Raw genomic sequence first — 24,003 nt, 5'->3', positions numbered from 1 at the left:
AAACAAACCAACCCCATACCTAAACAGTGCTTCATCCAATGGAATTGATGAGGCAAATATAGATTGCAATTTTGTTTAGGAAAGGAGCAAAGCTTATTCTGTTAACATGATAAGCATTCATCACCCTGATCAATTTCTGCAGAGCCAAAACTCCATTTTGTCACCAGCAGATCCAGGTTGTACTCCTTATTTAAGGAGTATATATGCAAGAATATTGTATTTGCACACTGAAAAATCATACGCACAGACTGAAATTTCTTGTCTGGCATGGGAAGACAATTCAGTTCAGACAGATAAGTGAATCAAGATTCTTTACCTGACTAGCAGTCATCTAGCAAAGGTCAAATACTTGGAACCATAAGGTAAGTTGTAATATTTTCACCAATATTGTGGTGCTTTGAAAAATCAGTGCAGGTTTTACAACAATACCTCTTCCTCTAGTACATCTCAAACTCACATTACCAAAAGTCTAGTTTTGTCAACTATTAATATATAACAAACCAACAAAATATAGAGGTTGAGGAATCTCCACATTTTGTTTGTTTATCATATATAAATAATGGCTCCATATGGTAATGGACATTCACATGCAGCTACAGTTTTGTCCTTCAGGAAGGTGGTTTTGTTCTACATGCCATTTAAAGCAATGGACTCAAGATTTTTGTTGTAGGGTAACCCTCCAAGCCTCTAGAGAGACAATCAATCCAAAGTAGGCATATAAGTTTAGTTGGAATTTGTAGCAATAAATTACAAAGCAGTAAATCATAGTAGCAAGTTATGCAATGTACTAATACTTTGACCAGCAGAGATTCCCGAGGAGGAGGATTTTTTTGCCACAAAAATTAAGGCACATAGAATTAAAATGCACTCTTCTCCTCCTATCTGCACGGGTAGAATAACCCCAGCAAACATGGTAGTAAATTGTTTAATGATTCACTTGCTATAGCACCTAAAACGCTAGCAAATTAAACTATTTCTGTTATGAAATGGTGTTCTTACAAGCAACTCTAGACAAGTATAGCTTCCAATTTAAACTACAATTATGACTATCGTAAAGTTTTAAATATGTGTTACAGACTTGTGACATTTTTTTCAAGAGCTGAATTAACTTCCAATAAAGTTGACTTCCAGTTAGCCAAGCCCCTGCCAATGAACGCCAAGATACCTCAGTCCACATCCCAAACTATAAACTGAACTCACCTCAATTTGCTGACAGATTTTGCTTTCCAAGATAGACATGTTTTCACCATTTCCATTTTCAGCCATTTTCACCAGCTGTTTTGAAGAGAACACAGAGCAAAAGCACTAAGTTTTGAATAGTACTTTCTACAGACTTACATTCATGTAGCATTGCATTTCACTGCAGCCTCATCTAAATAAGGTAACAGCCAAGTTAACTAGCCATACATTTATGTTTGTGAAGCAACTATTAACAGGACTGCAGAACTCCAAGGGGAAACTATGAAACAACTGGGGGGAAAAAATCCCCTTACTTTGGTTGTTAGTGCAGTATTTGGCATTCAACAGTCAAGATAAAATTTAGGAAATGCTGGCACTTCTCAGACTTGTTTGTTATTTATCTTTTTCTAGACATAGATCCTCAGTTTAGAAAAACAACATTTGTTTTTTAAGTCAAATACAACCTCTCATCACTAGGCAAAACAATCAATAACAAAAATGTTCAATTCCTACATAGATATAGTGAGAAAATGTTTCTGAAGTTTCTGTCTCCTGTTTAATCTTTGGAAAGTTTACAGAACTTACTGGAGGATGGAATGAAAATATTTGCATTTACTGACATATCCTAAAGATGACTCGTTCTCTCCTTTACAAATGTGTCTTCACTGTAGTTCTGCTTGAATACTGAATCAAGTATCTTTGTAACATAAGACATTTTAATTTGGAAGTAACTTTACTTAACTGGCAGCAAGTGTATAATCCCAGTACATCAGATACAGTCACTACTAAAGCAGCTACTGGCCAGAACATTAACTGGGATCAAACATTTTCTATCTAGTAGCTCTTAAGGACAGAGTGTGAAGATTAATCCTTGAGAAAAAAAAAGTAGCTTTATGAAGCTGTCAGAAATTAGTTTGAATTCAGTTTTGAACTATGAAGCAGAGATTTCTTTTCTCCCTTGGAGCACTAACGCATTTTTTAAATCCAGCTACAGAAGATAAAGAGGTTTCTTGGTTGTGTTACCCCAGTTCATAGATCTGTGATCACAAAGGCTGCTGGCAAAGATTTTGCATTCATGTCTTGAATGGCTTACTGGGAGATTTGACCATACACATTGTGCTACTTGTAGGGCAGTAACATCTTTCAGAGCATCTAGATGACTGGCAACACAGAAGTAGGGAAAACTCCCCCAGGTGCTCTTGTAACAGGAAATTATGTTCTTCATCAGAATGCCCCATTGGCAGCCTCATCTTCTTATTTTAGTAGTTTAATTCCCCAATAACTGTTCAGCCTACTGCAGTCTGCAGTATTCCCATTTCCTCCTCTTCCTGATCTCAAAGCCACATTCAATTCTTCAGCAATTGCAGCCTTGAAAGGTGCTGTGCTTGCACCTGTACCTAACAATGCAACACTCTTTAAAGCATGATTTCAGCAAGCTTTAGTTGCCAGCTATGCTGTGATCCGTTTATCCAAAAAGCACTTTACAAAACCCAGGCCAGAGCACCCAAGCTAGAGTTGCAGTTACTTCAGAGATGTCCCACATGAGCCAGCCACCCTGGCTACAAGAGACTAATGCTTCACCACCATTCAGGTGCTGGTACTGTCTTCACACCCTACTTGTGAGAGAAATCAGTGTTCTGTTTTACATTATACCCAATTTGATCTAATTTAACAGCAGCCTATAGAGCAGTCTCTGACTGCTGTCCCAAATCTGCCTCAGCCCAGGCACCAAAATACTCAAAACCAAAAACTCAATTTCCACATAAGGCTCAGCTTCACTGTTTAGAAGAGAAAAAACCAAAGTCTACTTCTTTAGGAGTGTTGTCAAGGTTAATATCAAAAAGCATGATCCAGGATAAGACTTTAGACAAGTTCTTTAGCATAAGTCTTACACATGGAAAAGTTTTTCTAAAAAGCATCCTTTCTGCTGCAGCAAACTTAGTAGTCTTAATAGGGAAGACTAAGAAAGACTCAAACTTGCCATGCATGGAATTCAGTTCAGTGATTGAGCTTTAACCTATTTAGAACAAAAGCAGAAGCAGCCTTCTAATTTAAGAGAAATTCTAGCCTTTGCACATGCTCACTTCAGACTCTTTAGCTCAGTCATTTGGCACAGCTTCCAGATCAATGGTTTTCAGTCACTGTGCAGCAGTGAAGACTGATAAAAAGCTCAAATGAACAGCAATCACAGTTAGAACTGCATGCAAAATTCTACAAAAGATTTTATTTTAAGGGCTTTCTTAATAAACTATACTGACTTGTTCCTTCCATACACTGAAACTCTGTATCAGTACCACATGAAACAAAAAAACAAGTTAAAATAAAGCCAGTAGTCATTAGGTTTAAATGATACACAATTACAGTCAACCCATAACTAGAAAAAGTAGATCCTACATTGTATTAGCTAGATCATCCCAAAAGAACTCTCACGTAGATTTTCCTCTTACCAGACATTTAATTTCAAGCTCTAAACAAAGTTTAGTTGCAGGCTGATTATTCTATTATTACTGTAATAGAGTGAAAAGCTTTCCCGATCAGGTAACATGGATCTCTTATTCATATTATGCCTCCTTCAGGAACCTCTGTATAAGAGGTTTCAGCCTGGTTTTTATTTAAGGGTAAGGTTTAATTAGAGCCACGCATTTTCATAGACGTTTACTTTAACAGATATTTTTTTTTTTGAGTATAGTCAGTGCAATGTAAGAAAAAAATTCTTAAAATTCTTTAAGTAATTGAAATGTCGGCCCTGAACTGTGCCGGGCGACCATCAGTTGGCTGCTGGCACTTCTGCAAGGCTGCAGCGGCCACACGCCGCTCTTCGGGCAGCCTCGGGCGCCGTGGCCCAGCCTCCCGCCCAGCGGACAGCTCTGCCGGCCGGAGCGGCGGCGCTGCCCCCGGGCCGGGCCCGGCTCCCCGCGGCGGGAGCGGCGCCGCTTCCCCGGCCGAGCCCGAGCCCCGCAGCGCGCACCGAGCCCGCGGGAAGAGATCGCGGCGGCGGCACGGCCGGGCCCGCTCCGCGCCTCCGCCGGGGCACACACGGCACGTGCTGCCTGCTCCGGGAACCCTCCCTGCCTCCCTCCCGGCCCCGCCGCCGCGCTCCGCCGCAAGCTGTGCCCGCGCTCCCCGACAGGGCCAGGGCCGGACCCGGCGGGGCGCGCCCGAGCAGCGGCGCCCCCGGGAGCGGCTCCGTACGAACCTGCGCGCTCGGCCCCGCTCCGCGCCCCAGAGACCGCGAGTCCGCGCCGCGCAGCCCAGCAGCCCCCGCGGCCCGCCCGCCCCTCACGCACGCGCCACTTCCGGGGAGGGGCCAGAGCGCGGCCCCGCCCCGCGCCGGGAGCGCGCGCGCTCGTGAGGGCCGCGCGCGGGGATCCCGCTCGCCCTTCCTGCTCGCGGCTCTGGGCACTGGGAATGAAAATAACAACTGCAGTTTGTACAGTGGCGGTAAATTCACATTTATTAAGTATTGTAAACGTTCACTTAAACACTGCAGATGTACTGTGGACATCTATAGTGCTACAAACACGGGAATCACAGAAAAGTTTAAGCAATAGTATTGACTTTACAATTGATTCGAGTTCCACATTACTTAATTTTCTTGTTTATAGGTGAAACAGTAAAACAGAGTTAACCATAGTACAGGTCCAATACCACAATAATTTAGTGTTTACAGTCTACCATTTTTAAAAACATATTACACAGATGGCTAAGAGATTCCTCGTAGGCTGCTGACCAGAGGTCAGAATCCTATTCCTCTTGCTGAGTTAATTTTCCTGCCTGTGCCCAAGACCTGATTGCAACACACTTTGAGATGTGATACATAAGTTAATTTTAAAGGGCATGGTAGGTTATTCTGAAAAATAGCACCAATTGAAATTTAATCATTAGTCTGAACTTCTCTCCATTTATTCTAATGCATTGAAAATCTCTGAGAAATTAGGATTCAACTGAAGTACTAAGCAGTAATTTCTTTGACTTTTATTTATGTAAATAAAGTGAAGGCTTTTTTTCCACTTTGCACTTAACAGTGAGGCCAAAAAAGCAGCATTTGCTTGCCTGCAGGTTGCCCAGGGACACAAAGCAGAGTCCAGCTTCCTGTGCCTGTGCTCCAGCCCTGGAACAGCACTGTCTTGCACCAACATCAAGCACCTAGTTTGCAAGCAGTTGGCAAGGGGACACTGAAAGGTTTGGTTTTGTTAGTCCTCACCTTGTTAGATCCTTTCACTGACTCATGACTGTTGGTGACAGGATACAGGCCAGAATGAACCTCAAGGCCAGCTACAAGCAGCTGTTTTCAACAAACATGAAGCTTCACAGGTATATAATTTGCACTGAAAAATTACATAAACACGTTGAGTTCAATGTGGTTTCATTCAATACAAAGATCACCTTCATGTTCACGTGATGTTATCCTTTCAATCTCCACTCATGCTTGAGCAATTGTCATCTGTAGAGATTTCCAGGAAAAACAAATTCATTTTATCTCTTGCTCATCTGCTTGGCCCACATATTTTAAACAGCCTCGGAGTTCAATTCTCCACCCCTCTTTAGAGCCTTTAAACAAGTTACATTGGATCCCCAAATAGTTCTCAGTGAGATGGGTAACAAAGCAAAACACTGAACACACACACAAGCTTCTGACATAGTGAGGCAACACATGAAAATATCAGAAAAAGAGCTGTACATATACACCACAGAACTTCACATCAAAGCCAGAGCTGAGTGCCACCTGCTACCAGCAGTCAAATGCTAGTCAGAAATAGCATAAAAATGTGAAAGAATTTTTAAAAAAGCTGAACATGCTTATGATCAAGCAAAAGAAATATTATAAACTCGGAGCTTATTGCTTGGAAAAGTCCTGTGAAAAATCCAATAAAACCTACATTTCTTTTTAGATAGCAGTGCTGGTGTGGGAAATTCCCACCACACCCTATGGCAGCCCCGTGTTATCCTTGCCTCTCACACCAATGTCCAACAGCTGTTTCTGCATTCATTTTATAAACTGGACTAGGGGATCAGTGCTAAAAGAGCCTTCTCTGTTCCCCAAAGCATTTCTTCATTTGGATCACCACTGTCAGGCCACAGAGTGTGATCTGTTGTCTGTAAATCACTTTACAAAAATCCACTTTCTACACAGAATTTGAAAATCTCATATTAAGTTTTGAGAGAAATAATAAATAAATCAATCCCATAGATCATGTTTTTCTTCATGCATAACACACTTTGACAAGTTTCTTTAGTTGTTACCTTTGCTCAAGATACAGTTTAAAAAAGATAAAATGGTAGTAAACAAAATAGAGAAGTTTGAAGCTCAGGCGGATGTTAATTTTCCAGTCTCTCTCATTTCCTCCTTCCATTCCACAAAGGCACACATCTTGAATTGATATTAAAAAAGAGTTAACACATTAAGGCTTTTCTCTGAACAGCCCTCCCCCCACAAAAACACCCAAACTACAAATACCTGTGCATCAGCCAAAGATCCCATTGCAAAACCTTGCAGAATATTTTTTAATTTGTCGTTGGCAATGTCAAAGAGAGTGTGAGAATGGCAGAGAGAAATGCCCTTTTACTTCTCCTTCTGGAAAACTAGTGCATGCTTTTGGCCTGTGCTCTGGGGCTACTACCAACATTTCTTCCCTCATTCCTAGCCTAAGCTCTTCTTTGCTCTGGCACTTGAAGGTAGAGTTAGAGGCATCCTGTAAATGCCCATTTCTGAATCTGATAACCTAGTTATCCCAGTGATATTGCTCTGCATATAACATACACATAGCTTGTGTCAATGATCCATTTCTACAGCTACCTTCAGAATACAAAGATTTCATCTTAAGGTCAGTAGTCCTTAGAACTGTATTTTGTTTGGCTTTTCTCATCTTAGCACCAAGTCATAGTTTCATCCAGTGATTAACAAAAACAAATAAAATTTTTCACAGTAGTTCCTATGCTGCTGTACAAAGTATTATAAGAGAGCAGTTTGAGAACTTCCATTACAAAGAATGATTGGACTGAAAAATATATGGAAATCTTGTTACCACATTTATGTTTCTGAGTTGTTAAAAGTGAGAACAAATTATATCTAGTTATTAAAAACGTGCACTAAGTGATTGTATTAGACAACCCCTCATGAGGTAATCAGTACTGTTTTGAATACTGCATCTGCTGCTTTCTGTAACAGCAAGATGTAAATGAAATGCTTACACATTATACACACAGACACAGCCATGTGACCGCATAGCACTGGGAAGATTACCTACTGCTTCCCATTTGTTCAGTTCAGGGTCGTATTTCTCAATGCTCTGCAGGTATGTTCCTTTTGAATAGGAATATCCTCCTGTTACATAGATGCATCCATTCATAACCACCGTGCCACACTCCATCCTTCTCTCCATCATGTGAGCCATCTGCTTCCACTCATTTTGCTCTGGGTCATAGCAGTCAGTGATCGTGGTCTGTCCACCCACAAAATAGATCTTGTTTTGTAATGTAATTGAACACAATCCATATTCTTCAGAAAGAAAGGAATATGGTACAACTCAGCACAATAACATTAACTTAAACTGCAAGTACATGACAAACATTAGACACCACTGAGCAGAATATCCTCATTGAACTTAGAAGACACCTCAGGATTTTCTGTTACACTACAGCACCAGTACTCAGTGAAAATTGCTTTAAAAACTTACTGTTACCAGATGTAGAACATAGAGAAAACCCATTTAAAATTAATATAAATAATTTTTGCCAAATGTCAATGAATAGATTTTACAGAAAGTTATATTATTTAATGGAATGCGGACATTCCTTAATTCAGTATTTATATAGTGATTGCTATAGAACAGATGCTTGAAGAAGGTCTTCCTTTTCATTTTCTGAGTTTGGAAACAGCCCTTGCTGCCTTAAAGGCATTTATTTTTTTAATTAGGAATATGCCAAAAACCCCTAACTGGTCTTAAGGACTCCCAGGTACAAGTAATTAAATCAAGCTCTGTGTTCGTTAGAGAAATTATTTACCTGGATGTGGACTTGTGGTGACTATACTCCACTCATTGCTACCTGAATGGTATCTCTGGATTTTATCGTAGGTGCAGCTTCCCCTGTACCCATAGTGACCTCCAGCGACATAGATGACTTCATGCAGGACACAGGCAGTGGCATTTCCAACTCCTGTTCACAGTGTGAAAGTCAAAAATGCATTCAGTCTGCACGCAATAACCATGGTCTCTTCCATCCATAACTCCATTTCAAATTATTTATTAATATTTATTAATGTTATATGCTTGCAAGTATTTAACTGAATGTGAATAAAATAGATTTATCAAGAGACCAGCATAAGTCAAGAATGACTAAATAAAACTGCAGTAACTAATGTATATTGCACATAATATAGCCACCCAATAGTTCACAGAATTTTAGGCAGTAAGTAAAGTCACATTGTCTCACTGATTTTGGAATAGGCAATTAGTTTCACTGTTTCACTAAATTAGAGCTGTTAAAAATCACTTAGATGGCAAGAGCAAAGACAATGGGAGTTGAGGTTGTTCAGTGTCTTGGGGTATCTTTTCTGATACTTTTAGTCATTCTCATAATATTTCTAATTAAGCTATTGTATAAACAAGGACCCAGACAGAATGGAGCTATTTTAACTCTGTCTTCTAGGACAACAAAATGAAATAAAGCAATGGGGGGGTCTGAGCACCTAAGTAGTTTCCTACTCATGAAAAATGGGCAAAACAACTGCATAGAATATGTAACTCATAGGATTAGCATAGCATTTCTAATTTTGAAGGAAATAAAAAGTAGTAGCAATGTCTGAGGAAAGCATACAAACAATGGAGAAAGTTGTAAGAGCCTGCTTTTTTTCTTTTACATATACATCCAAAAAATCTCTTGTACATAGAAAAATATTATGTTGCATTAACTTACAGTAAATTTTTATAACTAACTATAAATATTTGCATTCATTTATAAAGATGTATGATACAATGTATAACTGTAGTATTGTTACAAAATAATCACAGAATAGTCTGAGTTGGAATGGACCCAAAAAGATCGTCAATTCCAATCTTAAGTGAATGGCAAATACAGAGATAAAACCTGCAACCTGGGCATTATTTAGCACCAGGCTCTGACCAGCTGAGCTCATCTCAGAGTCAATACCCTTTGGTTAGGCTGTGAATCATACCTTTTTAGCAGATCACTACTTTGGCTGCTAGAAACAGGTATTAGTGCTTTTCATTATTCTCACACTAGAGATTAAATGAAGGATCTTGAACAGATGATACACAGAAATAGGAGGAAACTCCATGCAAGAAGTTTTAAATTATGACACCTTTATAAATGACTGCATGGAAAATCATATATAAAAGTAATACACTCCCTTTATTGGAGCTTGCTCTTTGATTGTGTACTGAATGGACTCTTATCCATCCAAACTACCTCTTATGGGTCGTTTTCTCATTTCTTTCTATTTTAAACAGAAATGTTACTCATGAAAGAAGGCAAAATTTAACTGAGAATACCACTTACTTTTCTACCCGCTGTTCTATGGCACAGCCCAGCATAGCATTTGAATGGTTATGGTCATTTGGCTAGTGAAGACCTGAACCAAAGCCCACTAACATTAACAGGAGATTCCCATGGACTTCTCTAGAATTTGGATCAAATCCTAAGTGTTTCCATGGCACTTAGAAATGAACAATACAAAAGAATTTACATTGGAGGCAAACATCATACAAAAGTTTACCTACCTTTGATCATGTTTGCAATGGGAAGCCATTTCTGTATTAAAGGATCATAAAACTCAGCTTCTTGGACTGGAGCTCCCTTTCGGTACCCTCCCAATGCATAAATGCAGCCACTTAAGGAAACAGCGCAGTGGTAATACCTGGCGTCGAGCATGGGGCTGCCTTCTGTCCATTCATCTCTCTCGCTGTTATATATCCACACAGTGTCAAGAGCTTCAATACTCTCTGTTCTGTAACCTCCTGTCACATATATGTCTGGTCCCAAACTAGTGACCCCATAGCTCTCTCTGGTGTGATCTGGCATCTCTGTTCCCTGGACCCACGCGTCGGTTAAAGGATCCCAAACGTGAACTTCAGATAAGGGATGCCAATAATAGCCTCCAATTACATACATGGCTGCTGTGGATCTTCTGGAAAGACCTTTGGGATTGAGGTTCAGGGCATTATATATGAGTGACCTTATCTTACTGTCATTGAGTCGGCATTTTTTTTGCAGGCTTAAAGCTGATCTCAAATACACAATATCTAAGTCTAATTTGATGCAGCTCAGCACTTCACAGATGTCTTCAATTCTTCCTTCCACGTTGTGTGCCACCCACTTAATGACAGCTTCAATGGCTGCCTCTTCTTTCTGAACATTGAGATTCTCCCTGGAGAGAATATAAGAGAGCTTCTCCTTGCCAATGTCCAGAAACTCTTCCTGCTTCCATACTTCTTCAAACTGCCATAACAATATCCTTCTGGACTCTTTCTCCAGCTCCGAGCAATCATGATATTCAGCAAAGGAGTGCATCCCAATGCAGTTGTCAGTATCTAAGTGTCTTACCAGAAACTGCTCACAGGCTTTCTTTACTGACACGAACTGGAGCAGGTCTGCAGCCTGGAGTAGGCTTTGAACATTTCTTTTTGTTATCTGGATCTGTGATGTGTATGCGTAATTCACGAGAGCTTCCAGTACTGCATGGCTGAGCTCGGGAAGGCTGATCTGGTTTTTGGATTTTTCTTTCATATCGGTTGTGAACATGGCTTTAAAATAACTGCTGCAGGCTGCCAGGGCAGCTCTGTGGCAGTGGAAGATGACCCCCGAAGCGCACTGCAGGGTGATGTCGGTGAACAGCCCGTCCAGGTAAAAGTCCCGGAACGCCTCCAAGAAGCCGGCGGGGTGCGCGGGGTCCTTGTAGAGGTACGCGTACTCCTCCTGCCCGGCCGCGGCCATCGCCGCGCCCCGCAGCTCCCGCCGCTTTGTCCGCGCCGCTCCGCGCAGCCCGGCCACCCTCCGGCTGCGGATCCGCCCGGCACGGCGCTTACGGGGGCTCCCTGACCGTCTTTGGAAGAGCCGCTGCCGGACGGAGCAGCGGGGCCGCAGCGACAGCTCCTATTTTGGTGCCCCGGCCGCCCCCCCGCGCACCCCTCCGCCAGGCCGGCGGGCCCCGGCGCCCAGCCCGGCCCCGCGCCCGCTCGCCTCGCAAAGGTCCGGCCCGAAGCGCCGCCGCCGCCGTCCGGGCGCTCCCCACCCGGGACAGGGGTTAAAGGCTGTCTGCGGTGGTGACAGAAGGCCCGGCCGTGTTAGGGACAGGAGCAGATGCCTGGGGAGCGTCACCAGCTCGGTGTCACTCAGCCACACAACAAAGCGAGGGGCCTCGGCCGCCGCCGTCAGCGACCTGAAGCCGCTTCTCGCAGGGCCGCCCCGCGCTCCCAGGGCGCTTGGAGGAGCGATACTGGGAAGAGCAGCAAGCTCCAAGGGCTCCCCCATTACTGGAGAGCAGGAGTCGAAAGGAGAAGCCACAGCTCTCCCCAAACTCCTGAATCTGGCAGGGTGCAAAGGACAGTTACAAATGATGCCCACAAGTAGATTTCAACTATAAGTAAATTTTCCAGGAAGAAGGCTATATTGGCTTTTAAAACTCCTGAAAATGTGATTCACAATTGAAGAAGTCAAATTTTTTTCTGCTAGCAACACATTTTCTTTATTTGAAACACACCATCGTCTGGGTTCAAGCAGCTGTGGGCTCTCCTTCATCGGCAGCGCAGCTTGGATTCTTTGCATTCAGCAGCCAAGCTCTCCCTGCCTGCCAAAGCTTTCCTAGATTGAAAGAACTGCTAGTAATTTCTTCAACCAAAAGGAGGTGAATAGTATCATTAGCTAATTGCCAGCAATACCTAAAAGGAGAAAGTTTGATATTTCCCATATAACACAGATGAAAAAGCATTGTATTTTTCTTTTAATTACTGGTGGTATTTCTGCCACAAAGCCCAGCAGAAGTATGAACTAAGGAAATCCAAACAGAAAAGTGTATATGGTCTTAACCCTCTGCCATCCTTCCTCTCATGCTAACCCTTCACCGGGATTCAAACTGTCCCTTGGCCTTTACACAGTAACATGAGACAAAAATAAAATTATCCAAACAGACAAAAACCCCCAACAAAACTAAAATTTCCCCACACCTATACACATCTATGCCTTCTTTTTTTTCAACCCCTCTGGATGCATTGTTAGCCCAGAGAATTGGAGTTTTGTACTGTAACCCAGGAATCACAACAGCTCTGTTGTCTGACATGGGCCTGTCCCTCAGCTACATTACTCCATTTTTTTATCCAGAAAATTCTCTTGTGCAGCCTTAAGTCTTTACACATCCCCATGCCAACAGCTTTGTTTTGGTTGCATTTTCCATTTCATCAGCTTCCTATGGACAAGCAGGAACTTCTTTGAAGTCTTGGCTATTGCACTAGAACACAAAACTAAGGCTAAGTACTTGCATAGCTGTGGCATATGACAGCACACCTGCTACCATAGAGAACATTTCCCATACATATATCACTTTCATTATACATTTTTTTTTCCCATAACATTTTTACCTAATTCATTTCCCTCCCAGAGAGCAAATCAGGAGGTCAGCAACACTTAGTACTGAACATGCATCCCCCTTCAAGGAGCTTTTCCCTTTCTTTTGGTAGGGCTACCAGCTTCAACCAGCTTCACTCTTTAGAGATACTCATCTCCCCTCCATTGTAACCAAACGTGGAAAATTTTGGTAATTGTAGTGTTTCAAAAAAGTCCTCACTTTTATTAAGTGGGAAAAAAAAACCCAAACAAGACCTGATTAATAGCTTAATGGTCTGCCTACTGGAATTGAAAAATTTCTTCTGTCTCCAACATGCACTTTGTTTGGCAAATATCAGCTCTACCCCCTACCTGAAGTGATTAGAACATAACTGCTCATATTTCAAGTACTCGGCTTAATCTACTCTCAACTCCTGCTTCAGTACTTTAAGCAAAACCACAGAAAAACCCTTTTGTAAGCATGAAGGACAATTTCTCACTAATATTTTATTCTCACAGCAAATTACAAGGTTGGACCCTTAAGGCTAAGACAACGATAGATAGTGTAAGTGGAAGAAAAAGCTGAGTAATCACTAATATACTATTTACTGTTTGTTTTTAAGCAAGCAGTAAACAAGATCTGTGGACAAACTGAAAGCAAGCTAATTCATAACTTCTGAAAAACACAGAAGAGACCAGCACAAAATCTGGAACATTCAGAAGCACATCTAGAATTAAGGAAACATACAACTGTCCTGGTTTTGGCTGGAATAGAGTTAATTTCCTTCTAAGTGGCTGTTAGTGCTGTTTTGGATTTACTATGGGAATCATGTTGACAACACACTGTTGTTATGGTTGTTGCTAAGTGGTGCTTACCCATAGTCAAGGACTTTTCATTTTCCCATGCTCTGTCAGTGAGAAGCTGCACAAGGAGCTGGGGGGAGCATGGCCAGGACAGCTGAGCCGGACAGGCCAAGGGGATATCCCACAGCATGGGAGGGCACACTCAGCACAGAAACTGGGGGAGTCGGCCGGGAGGGGCCCAGCACTGCTCGGGCGTGGGCTGGGCATCCAGCCCACTGAGCAGTGTATTCTACATCACTTGTTTCTCCTGCACTTCATTCCTTTCTCTCTCCCTTTTCATTACAATTATAGTAACTTAGTACTACTATATTTTATTTTGTTTCAATTATTAAATTGTTCTTATCTCAAATCATAGGATTAATTTTTTCCCCAATTCTCCTCCCCACTCAGTGGGGGATTGGAGTGCACAAGCTGCTCTACTTAGCTGCCATCTGGGGTCAAATGAAGGCAACAACTTCAAACTCAAAGTAATATATGAAATTGCCCTATGCAACAGCCATTACCATTCTTCTGTATGACCTGTAAACCAGACAACTTAAACCTGCCACAGCCTGAGACCCACCAGTCCTTCAATGTCTTTATGCCTTTGAGTAAAACATTAGGCTAAGATCCCAAATATGAACATCTCAGACACCTACAAAACATCCATCACTAAAGCCAGGCTCCTGAGAACTGAAGTATGTTGCTTTGGACACCTCAGGCAACACACTGTTCAAAGCAACCCTCTACAATACAGTAAAATAGGTGAGGCAAGGAAAGAAGTGCACAAGGGAAATTTATGTAAACCAGCAGCCTGAAAACAGGCAAGACCACTCAAAAATCTTCAATTAAGGAAAAAGAAGGTAGTGATAGTATGAAATGTCAATAAGAAAATAAGAATAACCTTGCACAGAAAACAAAGGAAGACCGATATGGCAATTGCAGGCTGCTGAGCTGCTCCTCAGACATCTGCAACTGAGGTACTATGAAATTTGGCCTAATCTCTCAGTTATTAAAGCACTTAAGCTAAATATGACCTCAGTTTAACAGCAGACTACATCAGCATTTTGAACCTTTTCTGAGATATAAGAATAAAAACATTTGGCATGAAAACACATTATTTAACTTTAATGAGACTTACTTTTAATACCTTTATATGTACAGTCCAACACTTGGGGCTCACCTCACTGCCAGAGGAAAGACTGCATGGTCACAAGCAATTCTTTAGAACTACTTAGAACCATCTGTTTAGAAGTTAAAATGGACATAGATGCTTCCTTCCAGACTGTAAGAGATTGTGCTGTAGATAAAAATGAGAATGAATAGGTAAAATCAGTGTATACGTGTATATGTATGTACCATTCTGTGAGTCTGTGCACTGCAGCAGAAACCAAGGAGGAAAAAAGGCATCTGGCTGAATCAGAGCTGCCAGCATGGAAGATCAAACCAGTGTCAGCTCTGTACAGGGTGGCAGCAGCACGCTGGCGGGGCAGTAGTCAGAATGGGAGTGAGACTTTTCTTTTAAACAAAAAAGCAACATCCTTGCAGCTTTCCAGAAGAGAAAGGGTATGACCAGCCAAAGGCTGACACCTACACTTGTGTCTACTCTCTCCAGGCTTGATGAAATACAGGCCAGCAGAATACATGACACAAATTAGTTGTGTTGCATTTTTCAGTAACAGCAACTTTTATTGTCTTTAAAATACAAGACAATACAAAATATTAAGAACTAATTTTGTTCGGTGAAATAATTAGTAGATTGAAAATATAAATGCATCTTCATATTAAATAAGATTACAAGCAAATAATTTGCCATCAGATCAAAGAAATATGAAGGCCAACAGCTCTAGAACCATGCTCCTGGCAGCTAATGTTTTCTAAGTAAAGGATTTCATTATTTTGAACAGGAATCCTACTCCTTCCCCTAAGTGTGTGGGATTGCAAGTATGTATTAGTGATATACTTGTAAAGGGTTGGAGGGGAGGGAGTAGCCAAAAACTAATGACAAGTCCTGTCCCAACATTCCTTCACCACTTACGTTGGAATCTGTACTGTGTTAGATGGCCTTTTTACTGAGCTTTCCCATTATCACCAGGATTGAACATAAACAGTTTTATGTTGTGGTTAAAACCCCCATAACTTCAGATAATAGCCCAATTTTACAATTTTGAGCTTTTATACACATGCAGTTTTTCTCTCCCAGTAAGTTAAAATGTAACTGCATCAGTTTCCTTTTATCATTTGAATCATTCCTTTATAAGTAGTTTCAGGTAAGACATAATGTCAGTTGCAGATGACCAAACCAGAACAGAACACTGTACAGGACTGAGACTTTGGGCCAGTTGAGAAATCCTTTTCTCCAAGGTATAGCCCTGCCTGGGCATAGCAATATCATTCTTCTTCAAAAACATTACTGGACATAAGTCATTCTCGCCATCACCTATATATATAATTTGTGTATAACTCACTCCTCGCTCCAACTGTTTATCTAGAAATTCTTTTAAAACTTTCCTTTTGCAAAGGTTTTTAGGGCACTTTGCACAATGGTGAGCATGGAAATGCTGTACAGTAAGATAGCCAGTACTGCTGAATGCGGCAGGGTTTGTAAACACTTCATCAAACACTTTATGGAAGTCAGCAGCTTTCAAAATCCAGTCAATAAATACTGTATTAGAATCTGAAACAATTATACAATCAAACAACTCCTTGTTCTCGCCAATAAATCCCAGAAGATCTATCATTCCTGCAGTGAAAGGAATTGTTGTCATAGTTCTTTTCATCTCTTCTTCTTTGACACCATTGTCTCCCAAGTAGACAAAGACTCTGCCCATATATTCTGTCCAATGTCCTGGTTGGTAAGAGTTTCTTAATCCATTAGGAAGTTTTCTTTCAGGAGCACATTTCACAATCCAGGTGTCACTATTTTCATCTATGATTGTATGGTCAAAATCAAAAACCAACAGAAATTTCATAGCTGTGAGAAAACAGTTTCCAAAACAAAAAAAAAAGAAAATTATTTATATAAGCAGAAGTACTATGTTCTTACCCTGACCTTGTGCTCAGAAGAGAAAAATTCTGGAGGAAAATATTGGAACAAAATAAACTACTTATGGCCATTACCAAGATGGGAAAGGTATGCTGTAGCTAAAAACGCAATTTGTAAATGCCAAACTTCAGTGTCCAACTTCTGTTTAAAATAGTAACTGTGACAGTATCTAACTCATGTTTACTAATACTTCCTAACACAGCACCAATCTTCCATATTCACACCCCATCAGTTTGAGCAGATACTAATTTCTCCATCAGCACTTGCCAATGCAACCAAACCGGGATTCTCCTGGCAAAACGCCTCAATAGGTGTTTCGAAAGGAAACGTTCACCGCCCGTTCGAACAGATGGAGCAGGAGCGTTGAACGAGGCCGCAGACAATCCGAGCAGCCAGGACACGAAACGCAGCGCTTTGCGGAGCTGACCCGCCGCCCCGGGCCGGACCGGCCGCGCTGTGGGCGCCGCCCGTGAGGGGACGGGGCGGCACCGCCCGCCCGCGCGCGCCCTCACGTGACCGCGCGCCGCCGGTCGCCCGGCAACGGCCGCGCGGCCCGCGAAGATGGCGGCGGCAGCGGCGGGGCGGCGGCGGCGGCGCGGCGCCCGTGAGTGCGGCTGCCCCGCGGGCAGCGGGACCCGGCGGGAGGGCAGTGCCGAGCCCGCGGCCGTAGGGCTCCGGGAGGCTGTGGGGTGCTCAGCCTGACTCTCCCCAAAGCTCCCCCAGCAGCAGACGGCAAGAGGGGCTGTGTCTCCCTTGGAACTGAGTGGAGAGAACTGACCTGACGCAGCGCAGGTCCGGGAACCTCCCGGGACAGCAGCTGGGGAAGAACGAGGGGCTTGCCAGACTCCTGCCTGCAGGGCGCGGCCGCATCAGTGCGCCTTTACTTCTGCGGAGGCTGTCTTCACCTAGGACAGAGGGACAGGATCAGGTTTGATCCCTGTCGGGAAACCGGTCAGCAACGGCATCTGGAGAACAGACTTTGGCACCGGTGTCACTCTAATAGAAAGCCTCCTTACCTTTCAGACATGGCCTGTCAGTCTGCTGCAAATCACACAATTTCTGCAGAATACCACTCTGTACAGAGTGCCACTCCCTTCAAAAATGGTGGTGACACTTGAAAGTGCATTTCACAAAACCTAGACATCTAGACTAGAAAAGCTGCATTTATGCCTGCACATATGTATGGGAGCCTAATGTAACAAAGAAATCCTAGTCTTGCTAACAAATCAAAAACTGTTCTACAGCAGAACTATTTCAGTAAATATGATGAGTATGTGCAGGACATGGTAGTAAGGCACAGTCTGTGTCCAAACTGCTGCCTCATCCAGCCAGCAGAATGGCTTTATCAATATTCTCCTTTTCATTTAGGGAGGTCTCTGCTCCCTGCTGTTCTAAGAAGCATGGGAAGTGTGTTACTACAAGCCAAACCCACACATACATACAAACAGGCAAGGGCACTACAAACAGTCCAGTCAGTCAGTGCCCATCCAAGTACACGCGCTGGTCATAGGTAGACTACAGATACAGATACCCTGTCTTAGCTCTGGGGTTCGGGGATGAGGGACTAAGTAATACTAAGAATAACCTAGTATTGTTACCATTCCAGCATTCAAATCCTGATACATGTTTGATTATTGAATTTTCTGGTATCAAGTAACCTTTGCATTTTATCTTCCCTCTGCACAGCACATCACTGGAAAGAAAAGGATGTTCTAGGTGAGTATTTCCTTCCAAATGAAACAGATCTTCATCAGGTGATTATATTGCCAAAAGCAGAATGGGAAAGGATTCAGGGCAGCACTAGAGAAGCAGCACACATCAATGAGAAGAAAGAACAGGATGAAGTGCACTTGGAGTCCAAAGCTGCTGGTGAAGACCCGCGCAGTGCGGCCCTGGTAAGTACATTTGAAAACCAGGGTAGTGCTTTTGTATATACAAATATACAAAAGATATATAGAATTGTAACATTTCTAGCTATACTTCCTTTGTTCAACATTTTCTTTTGAATAGTTCTTTCAGCTAAATGCCATTTAAATACATTTAACATCTAGCATAAACATTTATTTTTTACTTAAAGCTGAAATGCAAAGTAAAAAACCAATCCAAAATTTAAGTGTGATTTCTAATTTTGTCTGCACTATAGAACCTGATACAACAGAAACTTCAAGCCAAAAAACTACGTGAAGAAAAGGAAGAGGAAGAAAGAAAGTTAATTGATTTGGAAGAAGCAAAGTTCCAAGCAGCAAAACGGAAAGAGGCTATTGATCGTGCAAAAGCCTACCTATCTAATCAGGATGACAGAATGAGACAGTTCCATGTTTGTTGACAGCTTATATTTTTTACATTGAACATGTACTGAATGTCTCTAAAGACTTCTGAACATGAAAATGACTTTAAATGTTCTCTTGCAGAGTGCACTTCTACTTACTAAGGTCCTAAAAGAAAGAGATGCTCAAGTTGAATTTCTTAAGTCAAGATTAGCTGATAACAAAAAGAGGGACTATGAAGAAGAGCAACGTCAATTTAAAGAATACATTCTCAGTGAGCAAGAAAAAGCACATCAGCATTATATGAATCGACAGGCACTATGCAAAGATCAGTTACAACAGTAAGTAGTAATTAAAAGCAACCCTACTTCATTATTTATTTAAACTCTTCTCAAAATACACTCCATGAGATTTTTACAGAACTTGCTAATAATTTGTCTCACAAATGCCATTCTTTTAAAAGAAGATCACAGAAGATCTTGCCCAAAAGGGAAAAGCTATATGCATTTTTAGTTGCTAGCAGTCTGTATGCAAAATTGCCTCTGGAAAGCATCAGCAGGTTTTAGTCAAATCACTGTTCAAATGTTGTTAATGAAATTTAAGTGTACTTTACTCAGTTTTTATTCCAGACAAGGAAAAGGTGAAATTAGATTTTCCATTTACCCATAATGAGCTTCCAGACTGCACAACAAGAGAAGGCATTACTGTCACTTCTATTCCTTCTCTCAGATTTTCCATAAATCTTATGGAGGGGTCTCCAGTGGTATTTATAGGACTGGCCCTGATGGTCTCATAGAAAGAATCAAATTTCCCAAGGCAGAGGAAGGGTTCAAATCTGGTCTTACATATTCCAGGTGCAAAACATAGATTCTTGCAGAACTTGGTATAGAACATTATCAGTTTGAGCTGCTGCCTGCATGCCCAGAAGAAACACAGGTATGGTGGGTCATATTGGGGAAATCTTGTTCTCCAAGAATGCTGCAGATATAGGCCAGAGCATTACCAAAGCAGTGGTGCTAATGAGTCATCCAACTAAAACTTATCACCACAAGACTACAAACTGTGAGCATACCACGCAGCTCATTTCTGACCAGAGTTACCATTACAAACAATCATGCTGTCATTCACCTCTGATATTCTACCTACCTTCAACTCAAAGTATCACATTCTTCAGTGCAAGGTATCTATGGTTATGCAGTTCATTACTTCATGTAGTTCCTAGACAATTTATTCACCTCTTTCTGATTCAGAATAAAGGAGCATGAGCATCAGGCAGATCTGGCCAAACAGGAAAAAAAAAGAGAAGAGGAAGAACTACAGAGATCAATTCAACTGTACCAACTAGAAATTCAGAGACAAAAAGAAAAGGAACACAAGGAAAAACTTGAACGCCGGAAGCTGTATCATGTAAGTAGCAGGAAAGCAGAGAGTTCAAAATGCATATTTCACCTTGGCTGTGATGGTTGGACTTGGCCCACAAATAAACAGGATTGTGGGTAACAGGGTCTTTGCTGATAGCTTTAGTAGCCTGGGATCAAATGCCTACCCTGCCAATTGCGGGCCATCTGTTTCCTCTGTGCTTTTGAGAAAGACCTCTTGGAGGCCCCTCCCTTCTGTTATCCGAAGGGATGTTGGCATTTAATCCTTTGAGTGGTCTATGGTTAAAGATTTGACGGAAAACATCAAGGAATATCTCCTTGACTTGAGAACTGGATTTAAGTTTCACATTCCTGGTGTTTTAAGCCCATTTTTCTTTGTTCAAAAGAGGGAATAGAGAGAGACTGAATGTATCTTTTTGACTTGATATTTATGATTGGAGAGGTTTAGGAATTTAGTCAAGACTTGCTGCCACCTCATTTCATCTTTAAAGGCATCCTACTAAGGTACAAACAAGAAGTGCCTCAGAGCAGTTCTGGCCAGAATGCAAAAGACAGTTGTTTTTTTACATAAAAACCCTGTGTTTTTCCGCTGTGTTTTGGATGAAGCTCTTAGACGGGGTAGTTTTGGATGAGGTGGGGTCAGGAGCAGAATGATCTACATGTGGGTGGTGGCTGGACCATCCCCCTCGCCTGTGTGTGTGTGTGAGCATGGGACAATGCTCTCTGCATCGCACAGGAATTTGTTTGTGCAATGCACCAGAGAAGCAGCTGTTTGATGCTCAATTCCTTTTCCTCACCCTCACATCTACTGTCTCCTCTTGATGCATGTTTGAATAGAGAGGCAGAAGTACGTGGAAGTATCCCTTTTTTGTCTTCTCTCTCCTTTCCTGAGGATCCCTTTTCTCTCTTATGTTTTTAAAAGAAACTTGAGGAGGGGGAAGAGGGAGTGATTCCTGTGGGCTGCTACCGCAGGTCCAGATATTCTAAACATCATCTGGATGTTTAGATGATGATCTAAACATCAGGACCATTTTGCCCATACAGGAGTATGTAAATGACCAGAAAATAATCAAAGCAATAGAGGAACAAAACCGAATGGAAGAAGATGATCGGATCAAAGCTCATTTTAAAGCAAAGGAAATTATTGCCCAGATGAGGAAAAAGAAAGAAGCTGAAATGCGTAGGTAGGTACAATGCTAGGGTATAAATTGTAAATTATCTAAAAATGATACTGTAGTTGTTTTCAGATCATTTAGACTAATGATACAACACAATCTACAGTTATTCTAAAACGTTATTCAAAATTCTACTGAAAGGGAGAGCAGAGGATTCAGGAGAAAAAGGAATTTTTTTCACAGGCTCCTTACTAAGTGTGAGGGAGCAGTCTCTCCACTTTTCAAAGTACAGAGGCTTACGAAAGTGCTAAGCTTTGCACCAGTGTATTTTGAAGGGAGATTTTCCATATGACCTACCAGATCTCCACCTCCTCAACAATTAAAGACAATTAAGATCCTTGATGAAAATATTGAGTATAACCTGTATTTCTCTGAGTCAGCTCAAGAAAAATTATATGACTTCTCAACAAGGCACATACATTAATTAACCACATTGTGTTCTTATAAAGGGGAAAGTATTTTATCATTTTAACATTGCAGGTACTACATGATGATACCACTGAGTCAATGTAAGAGTTTTCTTCCCTTCCTGCTTCTGGCCAATACTTCCAACATTCCCCTCCTGATGGCAAGATGCTTGCTGGAATCGTTACTGAGTGATCCAGCTCATTATTGCTGCAGAAACTAGTGCTACAGGAACACTGGGAACATTTATTTGCTAAATCAGATAATATAAAAATAAACCAAACAGGAGGAACAGAAGGAGATAATGAGTTAGGTGGGTGGGCCAGTCTGTGTGGTCAAGAGGAGAGAACTCTAGAAGCAGAATTGCTGAGTTTCGTAACTTCAGGCAGACCCAGGTGTGTTGCCCTCGTATGTTATGGAAGCTCATGTTCTTCTGCAGACAAGTACAGGAACAACGGGACAAAATCAGTACTCGATTAGCGGAACAAATGGGTGAGGCACTAAAGAAGGAAGATCATCGACTGGCTAGAGATGCGGCAAGAAGAGAAGCTGAAGAAGAAAAAAAACGCAAAGAGAGAGAAGCAAAACAAAAGGCTGCCATTGAATCTATTGCTGAACACAGAGCCACTGTGGTAAGAAACTTGGGCTACTTCTGCTTACTCCAGCAGAGGAGCCTGGCCCAGACCACAGCCGGTGACTCTGGTGCCATCATCAGCAGGCTTCAGCAAGTCTGCTGATGCCTTTCCTGGAGTCCCCTCTCCCTTTCCCCCTTCTGTGTTGGGTGTGCCTCTGCCAGGGCTGCTGAAACCCTGGGCTTGGACACTGGCCAGCCACAGCGACCGTGCTTATTGGGGCACTGATTCAGGGCTGCTTCTGCAGAGAGATCCAACTTCCAGCTAAGCAGGCCAGCTCCTTGGTTAACTTTTGTGTGCTTTGTAAACTACAGATGAAGTTGAAAGAGGAAAAGGAGAGACAGGAGAAAGAAGAGGCTGAAAAAGAACGGGATGTGTTAATGGAAAAAGACCGCATCCACCTGGAAATGGAAAATAACAAAAAACATGGACGGCATGAGGCAAACAGAGAAGTACAGAAAATTCAGCTCCAGCAAATGGTAAATAGAAAGCTGTACCTTGTCAATCCCTTCAGAAGGAAGCTTGCAGCTAAACCAATACACTAGTTCCTGCTGAGAGAAAGAGAGGAAGTTTGCTGTTTTGTTTGGATTTTATTGTTTCATGGGTTGTTTTTAATCATATGTTTTTGGCATATGCTGGTGCTGGAGACCAGCATTCTCAGAGCATTGTCAAGGCTGGTTTGCAAGGACAGATCACATCCTGTCCTGTGCCATTAAGACATTTTTTCAACCATGCACTGCCGTGCTCTTGTATCTTCTGGGCAGGTCACCAGAGAGCAGCAGCTAATGCTGATGTTCACTCAGCTATTTAATGTACCCTTTCTGGGTAGATAAGGCAGGGCAGAGAAGTGGAGAGGGATGCTAAGTGCCATGTGTCAGCTAAGGATGCCATAGACCTTCTTGTAAGCTTTTACCCTCTCTCAGCTTTACAGGATGGTGATGTTGAGAAGAAAATACTAAGCTTTGTTATTCCTTTTTCTTCATCAGGCTGAAAAGCAGGCAAGAAAAGAGCAGGAAAAGCAAGCAGAATTGGACTACAGTGCTCAGAGAGAGGCTATTGCACTTTCTAAAGAGCAAGAATTTCAGAAATATGCAAAGGAAATAATTGAAACAGAATCCAAGAAGACACATCATCTTTATCCTCTTCTCAAAGCATGGGAAGAAGGAAGAAGACTTGGATGTGGGCCATTTTTCTGAGAGAAGAAGAAATAAATACTACTTTCCAAATATATAATTCTATGTTGGGGCCCAGTTACGTTGCTGTAGCTGTATTGCTGCTCAAAAAACAAAAACATAAAATAATGTTTAAACTGTCCACCAAGAAAAGGCAGAGGCATTTTCAAGTTACATAAATATGCTTTTCAACCATACAGGCAGTGTTCAACTGTAAATTATTTATATCAAATATATACCATAAATCTGGACTTCCATTTGAAAAAATACAAGATTGCCATATGACCGGTTATATTCAAACATCCCCAGCTTGTATTTCATTAGTTAGTTTATTAAACTTGAGACA

The 24,003-nt window shown here is 41.9% G+C and overlaps 4 protein-coding genes across 7 annotated transcripts in view; 1 reads left to right on the top strand and 3 right to left on the bottom strand.

Annotated features, from left to right (window-relative positions):
• The window catches only part of SSB (small RNA binding exonuclease protection factor La), a 21,836-nt gene extending 4,304 nt beyond the window's left edge, over window positions 1-17,532 (bottom strand). Inside the window, exons 1-2 of one of the 2 annotated variants that reach the window (XM_041717242.2) lie at window positions 17,406-17,532; window positions 1,201-1,275 (exon numbers count right to left, since the gene is read on the bottom strand). In XM_041717242.2, coding sequence (XP_041573176.1) covers window positions 1,201-1,266 — 66 coding nt within the window. In that variant the 5' untranslated portion in view covers window positions 1,267-1,275; window positions 17,406-17,532. 2 annotated transcript variants of the gene reach the window in all.
• On the bottom strand, window positions 4,607-15,099 carry KLHL23 (kelch like family member 23). Of its 2 annotated transcripts, none has more exons than XM_002198359.7 (3): window positions 9,921-15,099; window positions 8,185-8,337; window positions 4,607-7,678 (listed from the first exon to the last, which is right to left on the bottom strand). In XM_002198359.7, exons 1-3 carry the CDS (start codon window positions 11,131-11,133, stop codon window positions 7,368-7,370), a joined length of 1,677 nt encoding a protein of 558 aa, XP_002198395.5. In that variant the 5' UTR covers window positions 11,134-15,099; the 3' UTR covers window positions 4,607-7,367. The 2 variants fall into 2 exon arrangements, with proteins under 2 accessions (XP_002198395.5, XP_072788328.1); XM_072932227.1 differs by having other exon boundaries at window positions 7,463-7,622.
• PHOSPHO2 (phosphatase, orphan 2) lies at window positions 15,240-17,532 on the bottom strand. Its single transcript, XM_072932229.1, has 2 exons — window positions 17,406-17,532; window positions 15,240-16,555 (listed from the first exon to the last, which is right to left on the bottom strand). The coding sequence occupies exon 2, from the start codon at window positions 16,551-16,553 to the stop codon at window positions 15,828-15,830; it is 726 nt and encodes a 241-aa protein (XP_072788330.1). The 5' UTR covers window positions 16,554-16,555; window positions 17,406-17,532; the 3' UTR covers window positions 15,240-15,827.
• Window positions 17,144-24,003, top strand: CFAP210 (cilia and flagella associated protein 210). Of its 2 annotated transcripts, none has more exons than XM_030278435.4 (9): window positions 17,144-17,231; window positions 18,314-18,522; window positions 18,771-18,944; window positions 19,039-19,235; window positions 20,145-20,301; window positions 21,318-21,457; window positions 22,293-22,485; window positions 22,800-22,964; window positions 23,472-24,003. In XM_030278435.4, the coding sequence occupies exons 1-9, from the start codon at window positions 17,189-17,191 to the stop codon at window positions 23,679-23,681; spliced, it is 1,488 nt and encodes a 495-aa protein (XP_030134295.4). In that variant the 5' UTR covers window positions 17,144-17,188; the 3' UTR covers window positions 23,682-24,003. The 2 variants fall into 2 exon arrangements, with proteins under 2 accessions (XP_030134295.4, XP_030134294.4); XM_030278434.4 differs by lacking the exon at window positions 17,144-17,231 and adding an exon at window positions 17,638-17,731.

The sequence above is a fragment of the Taeniopygia guttata genome, chromosome 7 (genome assembly GCF_048771995.1).
Source record: "Taeniopygia guttata chromosome 7, bTaeGut7.mat, whole genome shotgun sequence".
NCBI classification, from domain to species: domain Eukaryota; kingdom Metazoa; phylum Chordata; class Aves; order Passeriformes; family Estrildidae; genus Taeniopygia; species Taeniopygia guttata.
This window is presented reverse-complemented; position numbering and strand designations above follow the sequence as displayed.